General features: G+C 41.6%; 1 protein-coding gene across 2 annotated transcripts in view; it reads left to right on the top strand.

The window, feature by feature from the left end:
• Positions 1-21,054, top strand: part of fgd (faciogenital dysplasia) — a 55,293-nt gene that overhangs the window by 29,841 nt on the left and 4,398 nt on the right. The window contains exons 1-15 of one of the 2 annotated variants that reach the window (XM_087180180.1): positions 341-534; positions 2,995-3,165; positions 5,859-6,060; positions 6,407-7,025; positions 10,297-10,386; positions 12,643-12,779; positions 13,772-13,928; positions 14,104-14,242; positions 16,267-16,325; positions 16,894-17,040; positions 17,158-17,250; positions 17,348-17,427; positions 17,584-17,614; positions 18,466-18,570; positions 19,079-19,126. In XM_087180180.1, coding sequence (XP_087036306.1) covers positions 375-534; positions 2,995-3,165; positions 5,859-6,060; positions 6,407-7,025; positions 10,297-10,386; positions 12,643-12,779; positions 13,772-13,928; positions 14,104-14,242; positions 16,267-16,325; positions 16,894-17,040; positions 17,158-17,250; positions 17,348-17,427; positions 17,584-17,614; positions 18,466-18,570; positions 19,079-19,126 — 2,238 coding nt within the window. In that variant the 5' untranslated portion in view covers positions 341-374. Of the gene's footprint in view, positions 1-340; positions 535-2,994; positions 3,166-5,858; positions 6,061-6,406; positions 7,026-10,296; positions 10,387-12,642; positions 12,780-13,771; positions 13,929-14,103; positions 14,243-16,266; positions 16,326-16,893; positions 17,041-17,157; positions 17,251-17,347; positions 17,428-17,583; positions 17,615-18,465; positions 18,571-19,078; positions 19,127-21,054 lie in introns of those variants that run through there. The other variant, XM_023429547.2, reaches the window with a different exon arrangement.

Raw genomic sequence — 21,054 nt, 5'->3', positions numbered from 1 at the left:
CTCTTAAAAATTACAGTTACAATGTTAATCTCATCACTTGGATCCCTCTGAGTCCAAACCAATTAGCTGGCTGACCCGTAGCTTGAGACATTGTTTTGGTTAAAGTCAGTTTTGGAACGATGACAGCGTCTGTTGAGTGGTGTGATATGGGCGAAGCTGTGGGCCAGCTGTAGCTGTACGCTGGGATCGTTGGGCCTCCACAGTGACACCCAGTCACGTCACTCTGGCGCTGGGTGGAGTTACTTGGATCAGGTTTGGCAGGTGAACAGACAGGTGCAGCTCCTCGAATGCACCTGGGAAAGGATAGGTGAATGTGTGCTTGTCTGTGTGTGTGTGTGTGGGTGTGATGCAGGATTGAGCTTTGAAGGACTTTGATGTGTGTATGTGTGTGTGTGTGTGTGTTTGCCACAAAGACTAGTCTCAGTCGGACACGCGCACTGGCAGTTTTGATATTAACTGGCATTGTGTGGGAGATTTTTCCACTTACTTGTTCTTTGGACTTTGGATATGTGAAACTGAACAGTTGGAGGCAAGGTAATGTTCCCTAACCGGCTCCCTTCTCAGAATATACTCTCTAATACTGACTAATTATGTATTTCTTTTCTATTCTGAATTATTGTAAGCTTTATTAACAGTCTATTGCAACAGCTTGACATCACTGTGATATGATATAATAAGTTATTTACTTGCTTATGTACTCACTGTGTATTCCTTGGGTGCTGTTGAAAGTTGACGTGTCGTGTCATTTTATCCTCGGTCTGTGAGATTTTAATTAAGAGAAACCGTGTGTGTCAGCTCTTCTGGCTCTGCTGTGTCGTCAAGTTCCTGTTTGGTGTTGGGCAGTTTGAAATGAGGGCCAGGTTTTGCTCTCAGGTAACCATGGCTGCGCTGAGTTTCCATAGGTACCGGCCCCTATGTGTCCGTCTTTCAGTGCTGTTTGTTTTTCCCAGGAACGACCCCAGCCAGTCTTGGGTCAAAGAGTTCGTCACCAGGCAGCCGTTTGCCTGAAGGACCTGCTTGTTCACTTGATCACAGGTCAACGTTTTCCTGTGACTCAACCCACAAGTCATCGCTGATTTAGAGATGGTATTAGCAGAAACCACAGCAAGAGGTTCACAATATTTATGTTGCTAGGGACCAAATTCAAGGACAGTCTGAAAGAACATAAAACTTACTTACTATAGGATCTGTGACTCTCTGTGGAGAAAACACAATTTCACATTTTTCAATCTCTGTATTCTTTAGAGTTGAGGGGGATGTTTGCAAGCCTCATCTTTTCCCCCTGCCTGCTCTTATTCTGTTGTGGTGCAGAGATGGTGGGAAAGCCTGCAGTGTGCCACATGGGGCAGACAGCGTAACAGGACTCATTACAGACTGAATTCTCCCCTTCCACCGCCTGGAGCACAGCTTAAAAACACCAAATTAGATGTGCCAGGGCTCTTGTGGGGGCTCGGTGCAATTTCGTGCTGTAATCCAGTTGAGAAATAGTTGGGCTGACTAGATCAAATCCATGAGCCCAAAGGAACGGAGATGTGTGGCTGTAGTTTGCAAGGCTGTTATCATAATCTACTGAGGGACGTCACTCTGTGGTAATGGACGGACACATCAGATAACAGCAAAGCCAAAAACACAGAAAGTGGTCAGAGCACATACAGTACACACAAACAAACACACACACACACACACACACACACACACACACACACACACACAAACAAACAGACACACAAACACACACACACACACAAACAAACACACACACACACACACACACACACAAGTATTGTGATTCTTGCAGATCCCAGATTTCTTTTCTCTTGAATGAAATTCAAAAACACAAATGACAGTAGGACCACAGCCAGATGTACATCGTAACTTCTATCCTGGATTTTCTCTCTGTGTGTCCCGAGTGCTGTGTGCATCCTCACAGGTGCAAATTTGATTTAATTTCTCTTTTCTTTATTTTTTTTTAATTACCTAAATTAATTTTACTGCATAGTCAGCACGTTGTTTCTGTTTTCTCGTCACTTTCTTCAACACTTCCTGTAACAGTGAAATATTCTGAGGTGTGTTTTGTCACTGGAAGAATTAAGACAACAACATCAGGGCCCGAGAAAATAAAACTCTGTAAATCTGCAAATCAGCATAAAGCATGAGTCTGGACTCTGCTTTTTTTTTGTCAGCAAATCGCATAACAAAAGACCAAAACAAGAACTGCCGATTTAGCCATTAGCTTGTTGTGCGATAGTTTGAGTAACGTTTGTTTAAAAGTAAACTTCAACTAAACTTTAATAATAAAAGTAGATATTTGTAACCATTTTACATCTTTAGTAGGAGCACATGAGCTTAGCACTTAGGGTTTGTTTTGGTCATTTTGTAAAACTTAAAATATAGCCTTATACTTCAAACCGCCACTTTACATAATTTTTAAATCAATAAAAACCAATGAAAGGAAATTCAGTTCAGTTTCTTCAAAAGACAAGGCCAGACTGATCAAACCAAAGGGGTACAGTCTGAACCAGAGCTCTTTGTTGTCCATCACGGGGCAATGGAAACGTGTCTTTGATGTGGCGTTCACACAGGTCTCCATTATTTAGCTGCTTTTTCTCTCACGCTCACACACACACACAAACACACACACACACACACACACACACAAACAACCTATTTACAGGCAGTGTCCACAGAAGATTAGCTGTAGTCAGTCAGATACGGGCCTATCAGAGAGCGTGAGAGAAACCAATATGCAGCCTACGCAGCTCTGTGTCTGCTGCCTCAGGCCTGGTGTCAGGATCGATGCTGCAGAGGTTCTCCTGGTCCCCCTGCGCTCTGTCTGAGGGCATCATCCTGAGCTCAAGGTCATCCACCTACAGTCCTGCACACCGCTGCATCGCTGTAACACGATTGCACTGGGGATGTGCACGTGTGTCTAGTGTCATCTCATTATATCGATCAATAGCTGATATTATCTTTCTTCTCGTCTCTTCTCTGCAGACCTCCCTGCCTCCTCTCTGCAGTACCAGTGTGGCTCAGTGGACTATCTGTGCTCTCCACGGCTGGCAAAGAAAGGTCCGACCCCCAAACAATGTCACGACAGGCCTGCCATCAAACCCCGGCCCCAGCCCTCCACCTCACCCAGACCGCCGACCGCACAGAAACCTCAAGGTAAAACGCTGCGACACATCGAGGCCCCTTTAAGCCCACTTTTGACATTGGGGCTGTTTTTATAATTGAAAGGTGCAGCAAGATCAGACCCCTGCTATTGAGCTGTCATTTATTCTGCTCTGACAACACATGGTGCGTGTCAGCTGTCTGGCCTCACTCTGTCACTCACACAGCTCAGTAGGTCACCTCTGCAGGAGCGGCAAGTGTTTGTGTTTGGGCATCATTTGATTTGAAGAATGCTAAATATAAAAAAAAAAACACAAAACATGTGTTACATTTAGGGAATTACTGAGAAACATACTAGGACATCACACCGTAGACTTGTCCCCAATATTTAAGAGGCTCACAACTGTTTCTGGAGAAATGTTACAAGAATGATCCAAATCATCTTTATTATTCTACTATATATTGTCAGGGTTGTCAGTGATGCTTATTTGATCATAGTAATCATTTTAATATAAACAGATGGGTCACAAATAAAGGAAAAATCAACAAATCAAACGTTCTCTGGAGTATTCAAGATGTTCCCTCATTTTGTGTTTTGATTGTGATGGTAGACATAAAAAACTCCCGTTGTTTTGTGCGAAAGCCATAAACAGCTGCAACTAACGATTATTTGCAGAATCGATTTATCTTCCAATTATTTTCCTGATTATTGTTTTGGCCATAAAATGCCTATAAAAAATCCCCCGAGCCCCAATGTGACATATTCATTCATTCATTCATTCATTGTGCTAGTTTTGTTTGACCAACAGTCCAAACCCCAAAGACATTCAATGTACAGTGATATATACTGTATGTCAAACTGAGAAAAGCAGCCAATCAAAATTGAGGAACTGTGACTGCAACAGTTAGTGATTGACAGTTAATCAACCAATCCATTTCAGCTGTAGCAATAAAACCTGATTCACAAAATCATCATGTTAATGAGGCCAGTCAGTGACCCCTCAAGCTTCTGCATTCATCGTGTTTCTCTACCTGTTGATTCAGGTGTTTTCCTTTGATTTGTCAGCAGTTCTGCATCCACACAGTTCCAATGTTCTTACAGGATGAATCACTGGAATAAAAGTGATATCTAAAACTCTATCAATGAATTACCAGTAATATTTATAGGGTTGTAAAAATGAAAATGAAAGTAGGTCATTTCGTCGTCATGAGTAGAAAATACCTTTATCAAAATGAACTACTGGTAATATTAATGTGCTTAAAGACAAGGGAACATATTATATCATGTCTTTTTCTACTGAGCAGAATGAAGTGGCTTATTCCAAACAACGTTCTAACACTGGCGGTGCATTTAAATACGTACAGTATTTCCCACCTGACAGGATGAACTTCCTCTCTCGAAGCGTTTTTATTCCACTCACAGTTTATCCTGAGAGAGCGGTTCTCCGAACACTGGCAGGGAAGTAATAACCCTGGAGCAGGAAGTTTTGGGAGGTAGGAACTAAAATTGGAACTAAAAAGTTCCCTCTGGTCCAAATTCAGGTTCTGTAATGGGAGTTCCTGAGTCCCTCAAAAAGGCTTCTGGAAAAAAACAAAAACCCTATGGTCAGAAAATGGTGAAGCATGTAACTGTGCAACATTATATGGCAAAGAGTGTAATCACGCCACAGTTCTTTCACTTTAGACACTTGAGCTGAACAAACTGAGGCTTTGTTCAGCTGCTCCTGCTCTCATTTCTAATAATGCTACACAAAGTGCTACAGAAAATCATTGTCATTGATAATCAAGACATCTTTCAGATCATTTACTAAGTAAAAATAGAAATATGTGTCTCCACTGACTTTCTTTAATCATTTCATATAATTGTTAAATAGATACAGATTAAGATATTCAAAGACATCATTCTAGTCTATGATAATTTGAGATAACAGTTGTGTATTACATTTTGAAATTTTAAATGATTGTTGTTTCTTATTTGTCCCGTTTTCTGTTCAGTATTTCTCAATTATTATCCAAACATTTATTAATATTAATACTCTGATTGATACAGCAGTATTCTGTATTTCCATCATTAAATAAAGTCTCCAAATGACTGATGAAATGTAGGTAACTAGGTTTAGAAAACAAAGCTAAATTTAGAAATTAAACAGTTGAAACAGTCCTGTCTTTTCCATGGTTTATCACTACATTGTTGTAAAGTCTATTCAACCTCTTCTGTGTTATCTGACAGCGACACACACAGACACAGAGGAAGTGCTCAAATTAACAAGTGTGACATTTCATCAGATTTCCTGGTTTGAGACATTAAGGTTTCCAAAAATGCAAATGTACAGACTCGATGTTGAAATTGCCCGTAGAGTGCAGGCGCGCATGAATGCATTTTGAAGACAGCTCTGTCACTTCTCTGTCTGTGCTTTCTTTTAATCTAACTGGAGCTGCGGTGGCTTTACACACAGATCTCAGCATCCTGTTCAGAAATAAGGAAGTCGGCAGAGAGCTGAGGCTCAGAGCTGGTCTCGCTCTGCACCGCTACTATACGTTTCTTTCTTAAACTGTATTTTTTCCTGTTTGGGGTTTTGTCTTGAGGATTTACGAGGAAACAAGCAGGCTTAACTCATGGACTCAGCCATGGAGGTTTTCTCACTCGGATTTATTCGTGTTACCTGATGGTTTTTGCGAATGTCCGCAGCCTCATGTGTCTCTCTTGCTCTGCTCTTCTTGCCTTGTCTGGACTTCTGCATCTGTAGTGCCCCCTAAACCTTCGCACCTGCTCGCCCTTGGGCAAGACAAGAAACCCAAGAGGATCCCCCCAGCGCCCTGCAGGCCTTTGCCGGCACCTCCTCCACCACCTAAACCAAAGCCCAATCTAACCCCTCCTGGCCCGGGAGCACAGCAACAGAGAGAGGCCCAGAAAGTGGGGCTGCTCATCGAGAGGTTTGAGAATTCAAAGTAAGGCATCGTCTGGAGGAACTTTTATGAGAAATCTTTCTTGGCTAGTTTGTCAGATAGATTGTTTGCTCTGTTTGCGTGCGTTTGTGTGTGTGTGTGTGTGTGTGTGCGTGTGCGTGTGTGTGTGTGTGCGTGCATGCGTGTGTGTGTGTGTACAAGTTTCATTTTGTCAACTCATGCCTGTTTCTCACATGGACTGGTTGAATTTTATTGCTTAAGGATAAAACATGAGAAAACCTTAAAAAGCATTTCTCTTTTCATTATTTTTCCGGTGGGAAACACGGTACAGTGTATTGATTCTTCATTTTCCTTTGAGAAGGTGTGACTTTGTCTTTTATTTTTCTAGGGTCCCCATCCTGGGGGTGCTCCCACGGTCCCAGCTGCACCTGTGTCTGAGAATGGACACTGCGTCTGACATCAACTCCTCCTGCGGCCAGGACACCACAGGGAAGGTTGCAGGAGACTCCTCCCCTGTAGACAAACTTGCACTTGGCACCTCCGAACGGACTGACGAGGTCTCTGACATTTCCTGTCTGGCTTCCATGCACATCGACGGCTCAGATGACGCCACGCTGGACGATTTGCAGGCGGAGGACGACATCACACACAGCATTGGTTGCCTTGACGATGTGGAGCGGGAGGAAGGCTCCTCCCACGAGCTCCTGGACAATCCGGACTCCTCGGAGCAGAACGGGAAGATTCCCAACCGGGACAGTGGCATCGACAGCCCGTCGTGCGCCGCAGAAGGGGAAGTGTTTCCCAACGAGGACGCCATTGATGAGGAAGACCATTACGACAGTGTCACTGAAACGGAGAGTGTGTCCTGCTGTGTCACCCTGGGCAACAAGCGAGATTCAACGCAGGATGAGGACAGTGACTTGGATGAGGGGAGCAGTGGGGAGATGCACTCTCTGACAGACACACAGACTGGGTATCTGACAGATACATCTTCAGAGGCGTACAAAGTGAGTACCTCGCATGCTTAAGCCTCATTAAGTCATAACCAGAAACCTGAACAACCATAATTTAAAGTCTGAATAACCCCCCCTCACCTCCAAGGTGGTCATTAGTGTCTGCTAGTTCCTTCTATCCCCTTTTTAATTTATATTTCATGTTGCATCATAATTTTCAGGAACTTTTAACATAGCATTTTTGAATTGAGCTCATCCTGCAGGTTTAAAAGCCTCATCTCAGACAGTCAGACTGCCTTTCATGTAGTGGAAAAAGTAGCTTGTATCTATTATTATCTCAGCCTGGGTGAACAGTTTCAAAGAATACTTCTGCATGAAACGTTAGACACTGCAGCAGCCTCACTTTGCCGCTCACCAGTGGCCGACTTGACTCTGAAAGCAGCTCTGCCGCTACATAAAAGGATGAAGACCTGCCCAAAAGCTGTAACAGGAGCTTGTGATGGCTGCTGGATGAAAGAGTCTCCACACAGAAGTTTCAATTTTCTCTTGTCCTTCAGTTTGACTATTGATTGTAAATAACACTGATACCTCAAACAGCACACACACTCTTCCTGGCGGTGGCCTATATACAGTATGCCACCACTGCTTTCTTTATTGGAGACCGACGGTTTCTGATGTACAGGCATCAGGGTAAAGTCTAAAAATATCCTGGCATTCCAAAGGAGAAGAGATTCAAGAAGTGATGACAGAAAGATGAAACAGTGTCAAATAAGAAAAGACAAAAGCTCAGACAAACAGAAAAATGTAGCATTGTCTTTCTAAGTCTCTTTTCATGCTGCACAACACACCCCGAACGCACATGAGTGTCAGATGAATACACAAAAACATGCGGCCTCTGCTGACCGCCCACACCCACGGTCTTTTGGGGAAAGGTATCTCTGCTCGCCAGTGTTTCCTGATCCCAACCCTGCTCTGCAGGGGAAGGGCGTGTGTGTGTGTGTGTGTGTGCCTGTGCTTGTTCTTGTCTTTCTGTGTTTGCGGCTTCATGAGTTTCTCTGACACTACACCCAACATGTTGACGGCTTTATAATGACAACGTTGTCACAGAGGATGTGGGTTTTCAGTGATGTGCGTTGCAAGAGGATAAGACACTAAAAGAAAAAGAAAAACTTTTGATGACTTTGTACCATCCTCTTTGCAAACAATGAAAAAGTTGAGTTTCCCTTTTGTCTGCGTAATATTAGCTGCTAATGTTACTGTTTGATACAGTTCACATTCTGTGTTGTAAAAGCACAGCAGTACAAGGGTGAGTTGCATGTGCGTTTATGCGGGAGACGGCTGTTGTGAAACCCACATTGTCGCAATAGGCGCGGTGTTTCATGACTCTGATGTGAGCACTGTGTCACTGAGATGAACTTTGTCTGCAACATCATTTTTTCTACTAAATCATACAATCTTTTGTCATCTCAGCTTCAACAAGTCATAATGAGAGAAACTGACACAGCTCTTCAGTTTCACCGCGTTGGCTTTATAATGTACACCAGTTTCGTAGGTTACCACTGCTGAAATAAACCACGACTAAAATAGAGCTATGTGAATGTCAGCTCACAGTAAACGGCTGTGTGTGTGGCTAACTGTTGCCTCAAGCATACGCATTAAATAACAAGTCTGCTTATAATTCAGATTTTTCTGTATAGTCAACAAATCCCATGAAAAAACACTAATAGTGAGTTGATCCTCCTAACAACTGTCGCCTGTTGCCAAAGCCTGATACAACTTCTTCCTCTATACTGTCCACCTCCATTGTTGTCACAGAAACTATTAAAAACACAACAGTGAGCCACACCATTACACTGGATGATGTGTTCCTATATTGATATGAACACGGGCACTGTAGTTCCCACATACACCATCCTCCTGAGGGAAGTACCGGAGCAGCAGAATTTCCATAATAAATTTCCTTTTTACCCCTGTTAGTAACGTTTCCTAAAAACAATACAAAGTGTCCACCTGTTTAGCCTTTTTAAAACATGCAACTGTATATTAGTGAGCCCCTTTTTTAAAGATTGACATCTTTAGTAGGAGCCAATGGGCTGGAGGCTGAGAGCCACAGACAGGATTGGGAAGTTGGAAAGTACTGAGAAATGGTCATTAACATTTTGCAGGTTTAGCCTTGTTTGGTTAATGAATAATAATAATGGGCATTTGAATAAAACATTTTTTAAGTCATTTGTTTGTGTTTACACACAAATCTATAATAACTGCCCTTTACTAGCATAAGAAAAGCAAGGTTTCAATAAATGATCACGTTTTCTAATATTGCCTCCATTATGCACCTTCCTATCAATGTGATTGATCGTACTGGATCAGTAAAAATACAACAGCTTAAACTCAATTCATAGTACAGAAAAACAATTAGAAATTTTAAAAAAAAATGAACATAGTGCTGAGTTGATTAGTTGATGGACAAAAACTTGCTGCTTCTCTATGTCAGAAATCACTGAATATTTGTGTTGCAAATATACAAATAGATATATAGGTTCAACATAAAGCCAAGGGTCAAGACAACAAATAAATATAACTAAAAAAAATATCAACAGGGAAGAATAAATATGTTAAACTAAATAATGATAGTAATATATCTTTTTTGCAGAAGTTGCTGCTGATCAGAATAGAAGAAGCTGTTGAAAAAGATTTTTTTTTTTCCCTCCAGAGAGAAACCAGATTCTACTTTATTTTTCAGGCATTGGTTCAAAGTGAACCTCAGTTTCCCAGTTTGAAGGCACACTGTGACCTCCATTGTATCAAAATTATTGAGTTAATATGGAAGCAAATGTCATAGCAAGTGATGCTTTGCTCTGCTGAAGGTACATGGATTTGGGACAGCAGCTATAAATGGGACACAACAAAGAGGCCGCACAGCTGAAGAAAAATATTTTCACTGACAAGAATCAGCCCTAAAAAGGCCAGCGATGCCTTGAATAGTAAACATTTTGTTTTCTATAAATTCATGGCATAACAAAAACCTATAACAGCGTATTATGTCAATGTTTTCAAAATCTTGGTAAAAGCTACCCAAATAGTTTAATTTTAAAAACACACTGTTACAAGTAGTGTAAAGGTGAAGGAGGGGAGATTTTGCAGCGTACTGTATGTTTTGGTTGACTGTGATGAATAATGTGCTGATGTGGAGTTTGTTTAAAATTCCACGACGGTGGACCGTTCTTTAAATTTAAAAAACCAAAGATGCCATCAGAGAAAATGTTTATCTTCTCTTTGTTTGCTGTCTCAGACATAATCCTCGGTGTTTGTCTGTTCCCCTCAGTGCTCCGAGGCGCAGAAGCTCCTGAACATCGCCAAAGAGCTTCTCCACACTGAAGAGGCCTACGTCAAGAGACTCAACCTCCTCGACCAGGTAACACTGTGCCTCTGTTTTCAGCCCCTTCCCCATTTGTGGCTTTGCGTTGTGTGACGGGTCGTGTTTGGATGCGTCTGGCCCAAATTTCAACCTCCTCAGTGAGCCAGTGCTCTCTGGCCAGTGAGTCAGTGGTGATTGAGATCAGGGCTGAGCTGGATTAAAACCGGCACTGTGATCCACTGGACAACAACCCTTCCTCTGTTGACTGGATTACTCAGAGCAGTGTAAGCGCGATCATGTGAGAAATTGTGTGTATGTATGTATGTGTGTGTGTGTGTGTGTGTGTGTGTGTGTGTGTGGTTTATATTTAAAGATGTGCAGTATGAACCTGGGCATGTGCACTAACTGTGGATGTCTTTAAATGGGCACATGCTTGTATTGGTGAGTGTGTTGCACTGTCATTGCCTTACAATGCTCTACAACTATATGTGTGTAAATCCTGTGGATTAAAGATGTGTGTTTCCTGACTCTTAGCTGGATTTATAATTAGAAAGCTTGATGATGCCGCCCAGCTTTAGCCATCTAGAGGAGGTCAGCTTTTTTAACACTTAAAATACACACATGAATAAAAATCTGCACCATGCATTAAAGATAATACTATTAAGAACACAGAACTTAATCATATGCTTTGAAATACTTTTTCATTTCAGTCCTGACAAAAGGATGTCAAATCAAATTGTGGTGATATTCAAGATAGTTTAGCTAACCTGGTGTAGCCTCCAGTTTATGCAGAGTTGAGGTGTTTTGGAGCAGATTAGCTCTAAAATAAACGTTTCTCAAGACTCTGATTTACAAGATTATTTTCTTCATCAATCTATTCGTCATTTCCTCCATAAAATGTCAGGCAATAGCTGATAATGATTGTGGCAATTTCCCATGATGCAAGTTGACGTTCAAATTCCTTGTTCGGTCTTAGCTGTAGTCCAAAACCCAAACACATTCAGTTTTTTTGTCACTGAAAACAAAGAAGAGCAGTAAATATTCACATTTAAGAAGTTGGAAGAAGTGAATTTTCAGCCTATTGAGTAACTGATTAATCCAATGATTAATCACCTTCCCTTCATCACACCTAAGAGTCGTGACCTCGTCCTGTCCGTCCTTCGTCTGATCGTTCCTTATTTTTGTAAAGGGGTTATAGTTGTTTGTTTTATTTTTTTTTGTTTCTGCCTGTTTGTGATGTGACTTTAGTCCCATAGTGGTTGACTCTTCTTCCTCTTTGCTCAGCTCATGTGGTGGAGGAGATGCGCGGCTGCCCTATCACAGAACAGTTTTGGTTTAGTTGCTACTGAGGGCAGAGAACCCTCACAGTTAACTTCCTGTTTTTGACACTCCACTTTCACACTGTGGAAACAAGTGCCCATCCGTTGTTGTGACTGGGAGGGAAGCATAAGGTGATGGAGGTGATGGTGGGTGAAGATATCCGGAGTTTTAGTTCCTGGTGTCGAAGCTCCACAAACACTGGATCCTATATTTCTCTTAATGCAATGCCCACAATCTTTCATTAGACCCCGCCCCTTGCATGTTAAACACAAACCTCTTTTGAGACCCACAACTCCAGTTTCATCATCAGGGTTATTTTCTCAGGCTCGACAAAAATCATGCCGAGCCACAGAGGATATTATAAAAGTGTTTACCATGAATTCAGCTGTACACTAACAGACTGCTTTTGACATGTGAAATCAGCGGAGTGCACCCTTAAGTAACCTTTAAACATTTGCTCAAATGTGATGATTTTCTATGATTTGCATGTTGAAAATCTTTGGGTTTTCAACTGTTGGAAGTTTTTGTGAGACAGTGGAAAACATCACATTTAGCTCTGAGTCATTGAGGCAATTTTCTATAATTTGATGACATTTTATAGACAAAAAAACTGAAACTGAATTGAACTAAAGAAACAACTGGCGGTGAAAATAATCGCCATAATTAGCAGTTTGTTTCCGGTCATGAAATTATTTTTAACATACCAGTGAAAATTGTCGAGCAGTTGCTTTACAATTCAAACTAAACTCCAAGTAAACATTTAGTTTATATTGAATAGTTTATCTAGTGTGTAGGAGTGGTACGGTTTGAGTTGACTCCTCTCTAGCTGCTGGTCACACTTTAGAGGCCAAAGCTGGATAAAATAGTTTGTGTGAATAAACAACATCACGTCTCCGTTTACATATCTGCTCCATGAATAGGAGCCAGATTCACGGTGTTTGGAAATAGTTACACTAATTGTTGTGTACAAATGTTTTTTTTCTTTCTCTGCAGGTATTTTGCACTAAGCTCACAGAGGCTGGAATCCCTCAGGATGTCATTACAGGGATCTTCTCCAACATCTCCTCTATCTACTGCTTCCATGACAAGTTCCTGCTCCCTGAGCTCAAGACACGCATTACTGGAGAATGGTGAGGGGGATAAACACCCGGCAGTTCAGCGGCTTTCCTGAGGCATCAGTGTGTGATGTTATTCTAGAGACGGTTTGGCTCGGTAGTGGTCAGTTAGGCCGTTGGTGTTGGCTGAAACTCTCAGACAGCTGGGCAGCAGCGGGGGGTACTATTGTCAGGTTTACAGTGCTGTCAGTGCTGTCAGTGTGTCAGAGTTGCAGATTGAGGTCATTTTGTCTTTTTCTCAATAAGTAGGAAATTAACCTCCGGTGTGTGTGACTGTGCCAACATCAACCATCCTTTGTAGATAATGACTCCTCTAGAGAGCCGTGTTTAGGGGAATCACCTGTCACAATATTTTTTGGAACTCATTAAAATTTATTGGCTCAGATAGAAAGACTTGAAAAGTGTTGCAACTACACAACAAGTCAGAAAAGTGCACCTGGGGAAGAAAGTTCATAAGAAGGATTCATTTGTGAAATCCCCCAGTAATGTTCATGGGATGAGTCTTATCTTTTACGAGCCCGCATTTGTTTCTTGCTCATTAAGAAAGTCTCATAATGGTAGTGATATAACCTGTGTTGGATTTGAAATGTAAATCTATGTTTGTGAAAAGAAGGTTCAGCTGATGTAGTCGCATCTTTTCTACTAACTTTTCACAAACACAGATTTACATTTTAAATCCAGCACAGGTTATATCACTACCATTATGAGACAGTCTTAATGAGCAAGAAACAAATGCTTTAATTGCAAACCTCACTTTCTGAAGCAGGAAACTGTAAGGAGATCTAATCTCCCAGCAGGCTTTGGGGTTTTTTTTTTATTGGGATTTTTATTTTTTATTTCTTACATAAAAAGGTTACTTCATTTACAGGGAAAGGTTGATTTAGATATCAAGAAAAACTCATCACTGAATGTCATAGAAATTCAAAAAATGCTTCTGCTTCTTCTCGCGATACTAAATAAAAAACAGTGACAAACTTTGTTGTTGTGTTTGTTTGTGCTCGCTGTAGGGACTCCAATCCTCGCATCGGAGACATCCTCCAGAAACTGGCTCCGTTCATGAAGATGTATGGAGAATATGTAAAGAACTTTGACCGATCCATGGACCTGGTCAACACCTGGACACAGCGGTCATCGCAGTTCAAGAGTGTCGTCCAGAATATACAGGTACTGCTCAACCGGATGCGCTGGAGATAAAAATCTGGTCACATGTGTATTATGATTGTGTGTTTTCTTTATTTAGATCCTGATTTAGTTGCAATTTAATCATGTTTCCCCATAAAACAACAGTTTTCTTGCCATTAATCAATTCAAATCTTTGTTTTTGTGTTTGAAACATCAGAAACAGGATGTGTGTGGGAACCTGACATTGCAGCACCACATGCTGGAGCCAGTCCAACGGATTCCTCGGTATGAGCTGTTGCTCAAAGACTACCTGAAGAAGCTGCCTGATGACGCTCTTGACCGAAAAGACGCAGATAGTGAGATACTTGACCTACTTTTTTTACTGTAACAGACACACTGTGCTCTGGTTCTTACTCTTTTATCTGTACTTCCCTTTTGCAGGAGGAATATGTAATTACCTGTAATTGTTTTTATTATGTCATGTGGCACATACATCATGGTGTCACTGGTGCGTCAGTGTCCTTATGTTTCATCCTTTTAATCTTTAAAACCAAAGTTTTCCTTATAGATGATGTAAAATGTAAATAAAAGAATACATCACTACAGGAGGAATACAATTTTACAATTTGATCATTATCTACATTCAAATAAATAGACATATAAAGAAGACATCTAGATGACAGTGCTCTCATTAAGAGAAAGAGCTACTTCGTTGAGCTAAATTTCCATAGCTAATGTAAGTGCTGCCATTCTGTTGCTAAAACCTGTACGATAATTAGAAGTGGCATGAACACAAAGAGGTCAGTGGAAAAGACCTGAAAGCAGGCGAACCACTGCAGATCCACATTCCAAAAAGCAGGGATGAAGCAAAGACACGTCCACTCGAGTTGATAATGCACAATTGAACATTTGTGTTGTGTGACTCTGTGACTGTACGAGGCCTGGTGGAGTAAGAGTAGAAAGTGGAGTGTGTTGTGGTAACTGGTCGGCTTTGAGATCCGATTGTCTGAGTTGTTATACACAGAGTTGGTCTCTGTTCTCACAGCAAACGACCACTTTCTCCCACCAACTGCAAAACCAGCCCCAGCCCAAAAATTCACTGCGTTGTATGTGAACACAGCTTGTTTGAGAACACTAACCGTCTGACTCGTTGCTGCTCCACTTTCTTCAGCTCAGACATTGTTTGGGAGCCAGTTGTTGAGATTTCCCTTCATGATACTGTGATATCGTCACATTTTTGGTTTTGTGTAGTACTACATTACATAGCTAAAAGCAATACAGAGAAATGTAATACATCATTTGTTCCAGATTAGATTAGATTCTAGAAACTGACTTTCATGAAACTGTTATCCGCTCTTAATGCTTTAAAGGGTTTGCTTAATTTCTGTCAGAATATTTAGAGAATACCATGTGCAGGGAAGGGGCCGGGTGGAGGCTGACAGTTGTGTGGAGGCTTGGCAGTGTAGTATGTAACAACATGGTGGGTCAGCGGGGGTCAACAGAGTTGGCTCTTCCGTCACGGGTGAGGAGGGCCCACAGAATTCATCTCAACTGAACTTGGAGACTCATATTATTATTAATATATACTGTATATAATGCAGTGGACTCTGAAAGCCTGAGACCACATGTTATTGTTGGAAAAATCCCCTTTATAAACACAATACACCAGCAAGAACTTATGAGATTACGTGTACAGTACAAATAAAAAATTAAACAAGTCTCTCTTTAAGATAAACAGTTCTTATGTTGTGTGGAGACAAATACCCAAGCCTTAGTAATGCCCTCATTTGGGTAACTGCTTAATTTAATCTATCATGGAGATGAAGGCAGGACATTCAGCAGCTCCAGTGCCTTTTGTTGCACATTACAGACTACACACTTCATGTCAATAGATGACTCTCTATGCCCGCAAATTCAATTTGACATGATCTGAGGGCCTCGCATATCCCTTTGTCCATTTACCTGAGCTTTAACTTCCCTCCTCTGTGTTGTCTGGAGTCCACAGGAAAGAGGTTTTCTCATCCACTCCAGTTGAAAAGCAGTTTATCTCAGCTGCTTTGGCCTCATTTTCCCCCAGCTGTGGTGTCTCTTCTGTTTATGTAGGTCATGATTGAGGTGACTGATTCAGGTGCTCTCTGCCGGCTAAAAGCCTTCCTAATGCACACAGTGCTTTTAACGTTAAGAGTGCTCGTGTTTAGTGTTTGATCTTGTTAAATATGTGCAACATAATTATTATTTTCCAGTGAGCAACAGACATATAACGTATGTGTGTGTTTGTGTGGGTAAATGAGAGTCTATAGTTTGAGACTCTGATTATCTGAAGGCCATTTTTATGATATGATACTATGATAACCTGCTTCCATTTGTACATGTATTACAGAGGCGCTGGAGCTTATCTCTACTGCAGCTAACCACTCCAATGCAGCAATCAGGAAAATGGTAAGACTTTGCTCAACACCACATTTCACTCTGTTTGTTATTTGTTGTTGTTGTCGTTGTTATCGTTGTTGTCATCTCTTTCTAAACTCTTTCATTGTCTCATTGAACAATATAAAAACCAGCTATTACCCAATCAAAGAGTTGCTGATGCTGTACTGTCAGTCAGAAACATTGCAAGTGTTTGTCTGAGAGAGTGAATACGTTGAATTCGCAAAGACAGGAAGCTGCTGTTTCCTGCCTCGAGTTTCACAGTTTGCGGAAGCCTGGCCGATCTTCTTTGCTCAACACTCATCCTCCTCATCTCTTTCCTCTGTCTGGCCATGATATCCTCACATCCTTGAAACAACTTAAGCAGACAAATGGTTTATGAATCAATAAAGAAATATAATACTTTCTTTCTGCCTTACTGGAAAACCCATGAATGAATGAGAGCCCTAGCTGATAGCAAAAGAACTCCCTCTGGTGGCGTTTGGCTTTTACAGCTCCATCTGTTTTCTCACTTTCTAGTGTCTTCTCGTATTTTCTGCTTTTGCTTTTCTTCATCCTCCTGTCGCCCCGATGTTTTCAGGAGAAGATGAACAAACTGCTGGAGGTTTATGAGCGGCTCGGGGGAGAGGAGGACATAGTCAACCCAGCCAACGAGCTCATCAAAGAGGGACATATCAAGAAGATGTCAGCCAAAAATGGAACAGCACAAGACCGATACCTCTACTTGGTGAGAGCACTGAAGTGTTTAATTAGAGAAACACCAGACTGCTACAGGATGTCTGTGTCTCACCACTTTATTATCAGCACTGTTCATCATCTGCTGAATCTCTTGGCTCTGATTTAGTTCAACAATATGGTGCTATACTGCGTGCCTAAGCTCAGACTGATGGGACAGAAGTTCAGCGTCAGAGAGAGGATTGACATTGCCGGCATGGAGGTGAAGTCCTGCTTCTCGTCCCGTTTGACATCCTTTTTTTTTTCTTTTTTTATTCCACTTGTGTGACAATCTCATTTCGTATGTTTCTTGACCTCAGGTGCAGGAGAATGTGAAGCAGAACCTCCCTCACACGTTCGCCATCATCGGCAAGCAGCGTTCACTCGAGCTGCAAGCCAGGTAAAGACATCTGAATCATGCAGATTCCAGTGTGGCTTTATTGTCTTATTGCACTATTTTACATGAATATGTGAACAGTTACTGCCATTTCATTGTGTTACTCAGTCATTTTCGTCAAGGCAAAAATAATCTCATGATCTTTTATTTGCTTTACAGGACAGCTGAGGAGAAGGAAGACTGGATCCAGGCAAGGATCACACACACACACACACACACACACACACACACACACACAATGCTCACATATAGATAAAGTGTACCCACACACAGGCTGTCTCTCATGTTCACATAGAGCTATGCCTTTTGGTAGTTCTGCTTTATTACGAGAATGGAATTAACAAAGATTTCCACCCCACACTCACTCGGTGTGTTTGGGAATATATTCTCTAATAAAGCCCCTCATTATTGCTCATTTAGCCCATTATAGCAGAGTAAAGCTGATTAAAACATTATCGCGTGCTGGAAAAGAGGGTGGGCATATTGCAGAGGGGGTTTGGGAGCTTTTCTGTGTGTTTTGAGTCCGTATGTAAAGCATAAGAGCTGGGCTTAAAATGAATAGAAGGGGGATTTTTTTTTTTTTAGAGAAAAAAGGTTTTTGTACACTGCTAGTCGGGCAAGCTTCTGGCATGAAGGTCATAGCAGTAGGACCATGATGCTTTGGGAGCTGCGATGTCATTGCTCTTGTCCTTTATTTGGTGCGTGCTCGGGCCAGACAGCCTGCCACAGACGCTAGCTTTGTTTTCCATTCAGGCGTGGAAAGGAGAGGCGGCTTTCCACCTCCTTTTATCTTTTCTTTTTCACTTGAGTCACTCTTCTTACGACATTAAGATCAGACACTTTCACGTCACGCTTTAAATCTGCAATTTAGGATGTTTACTGTGTCTTTGGTCTTGTGACAGGCACGGAAAGAATAAATCAATTCAAATGCAGATGTGTCTGATCAATAATCCATCTCTTCTCTTTGTTTTCCCCCTCTCTTTCCACTGCGTGATCTCCGCATCCTCCTCCTTTCCCCTCTAAATCTCTCCCGACTCTTAGGTGATCCTGGCCACTATCGAGAGGCACAAACAAAACAGCGAAACATTCAATAAAGCTTTCAACAGCTCCTTCTCTCGAGAGGATGACCATCTCCCTGAGTCACCGGTCAGTCACCCACTCCCTCAGCCAATCAGTTCATCGATCAGTTCATCGATCAGTCCATCAGTAGGTCGTCCTGTGCAATGACTCATGGGAGGCTAGTGTTACCCCAAACGGGTTTGTCATAGTCTGGTCTTTGTCTACTTGAACAACTCTCCATCTATGGATGTGGCAGTATCATACAGACAAAACACACACATAAAGAAGCTCTTTCTTTCCGTCCTGACAGTCGCACACGTAGCGTCTGCGAGTCTCTTCTCCCAGAACTCTCTCATGACCTAATAGGGAAAGCCCAAGTCAAAGTGTATACAAAACTCTTATAGATCTGCTTTGACCCACTTTGGGCTGGCTAGCGCTGGACCCTGGCCAAACCTAACTTGGCACAAGCCAGGGGGATGAGACTCAGCAGGTCCACAATGACACCTAGTGGTAGATATACCTGACTGCACGAGGAAGCTGCTATTGCTCGACATGCAGTGAATATAATATAATTTGTGCTGGTTCTGCTCCTCAGGGTCCCTGGACATCCATGGACTCGGATAGTGAAAGACTGCATGAAAGGGTAAGATACTTTTATATAGAAATAACACTTACTGTCACCTGGCATGCTAGTGGTACCTGTGAGCATGTGAGCGCTGTCTCTAAGTATCTCATATCAGAGGTTAATTACCCTACAGGGGGCCCCAGGGCAATAATGAGGTGAGGACTTGTACTGACTTCTGTGTTTTTCCCACCGTCTGCATTGTGTATATATAAGTTAGTTATTATAAATTATAAATATAAGCACAAATTTATTCAGGAATATGCATCATGTAAATGCAATATGCTCTGAAATAACAAACTTCTTAAAACTAGATTTTAACCCTATAAGAAGAGGCCTCAAAATAATGTAATAATGCCGGTGTCACCTTAAGGCCACCTTTATTGTGCGCGTAGTATTACCAAACTAATTGGAAAAATTAATCAAATTACTACAAACTAAATTGCCATACATTGAACTTGAAGCCTTCAGGCCCCCTGAGGGTCTGAAGCCCTGGGGCAGTGGCCTGTTTTGTCTGGTTGGCAGTCCAGTTTTTCCCCTTAAGGCTCGTTATTTCATGTTTTTTTTTTTTTAATGAAGGGAAAATCTGTGAATCTATCTTTTAATTTTAAATGTGATGTAATTGGATCATTAGACTTATTTAGAGGGACTCTAGTGTATAATCACCAGCTCATTTGCATATTCATTTTCTGCTGAACTTTTGATAACCAAAAATATATTCTGAGCTGACCTCATTACCAGAAGACTGCATTTAATGTAAATTACAGTGTCGCAGAGGGAAAACTACAGCTTCTGGGTGTTTGTAGAGTTAGAGGCATCATTGCAGGTTCATCAGTAGCAGGTAAAGGTGTCATGGCTAATAAATACCAGCTGATGGACCTTTCTCACAGGAGATATTTTGGCTTGTCGTAGCAGATGAAGCACAGTTTTTAACTGATAATATTAAAGAACACTGCATTCAGTTCAGGTGAGCTAGTTCCAGTGCCCAGGTATTATGCATGCGGCCTCTTTGTCATGGCTTACTGGGACACTTGATGGAACTGAGCCATTGTATTTTACCTATGCTTTTCCTGCTACAACAACAATCATTTAGACTGATGATGTTACAGGTCCACACTGCTTGTAATACAGAGCATCTTAGAGGGGAAGAGGAGAGTCTCATCGATGTAAAGCTTCCTGGAACAGTGGTCCAAAATCAATACATGATGTTGTGAGACTTTGATGTTTAAAGTGTGTAGATATATACAGCATGTTCTATAAGCACTGTAGGCCTGTGAACTGAACGTACTGGTGAATATTCTGTTGTTCTGTTGCATCTTGACACCTCTACCTGCCCCATGTGCAAATGAGCATGACAAGACGTAGGATTTCCCGCCTTAACAGGTGTGAGAAAACTAACAAGAGGCTGAAGAAGATGCCAGTCAGGTGCAGTCTGCACACACCCACACAGTCCTGAGAAGTGAAAACACAGATGTGTGTGAAACATGGGTGTTAAAATAAAATGACTTTCAGTGCTGTAACTCAGTGATTGTGACCATATTTCCTGCAACTTTGCTGTTTGGCGGAGGCGTACAAGCGTGAGGCGGTGATTCTAGTTTTGTAAAAAGTCGATAAAAACAGTAGTGAGTTTGGTGATCATGCTCTGGTAATGCTAAGCTACATTGATCTCAGGCTGGATGATAGTGGGGATGATTGTAATAGTGGGTAGATAATGGCAATGGATTTATCTGCTTCTCTTATCCAAAAAAAAAAAGAAAAAGAAAAGCTGTTTTGTTTTCATTGACCAGCTTCCTCCAAAAAAAGAGCTCTCATGTTGAGATGCATTTCACTCTTCGTCCTACAGTGGATTTAGAACAATAATATGACAGCCTGTACTACTGTTGACGCCATCTGACCTCCATTTTAGTTGTTTAAGAAAGTGATGTCTGTGTGGGTGTCTGTCGTCCTTT

The sequence above is a fragment of the Seriola lalandi genome, unplaced genomic scaffold (genome assembly GCF_002814215.2).
Source record: "Seriola lalandi dorsalis isolate HSWRI2012SDOR001 ecotype SW California unplaced genomic scaffold, Sedor1 jcf7180002054896, whole genome shotgun sequence".
NCBI classification, from domain to species: Eukaryota; Metazoa; Chordata; class Actinopteri; order Carangiformes; family Carangidae; genus Seriola; species Seriola lalandi.
Note: the sequence above shows the minus strand (reverse complement) of the source record. Positions and strands in the feature narration are given on the sequence as shown.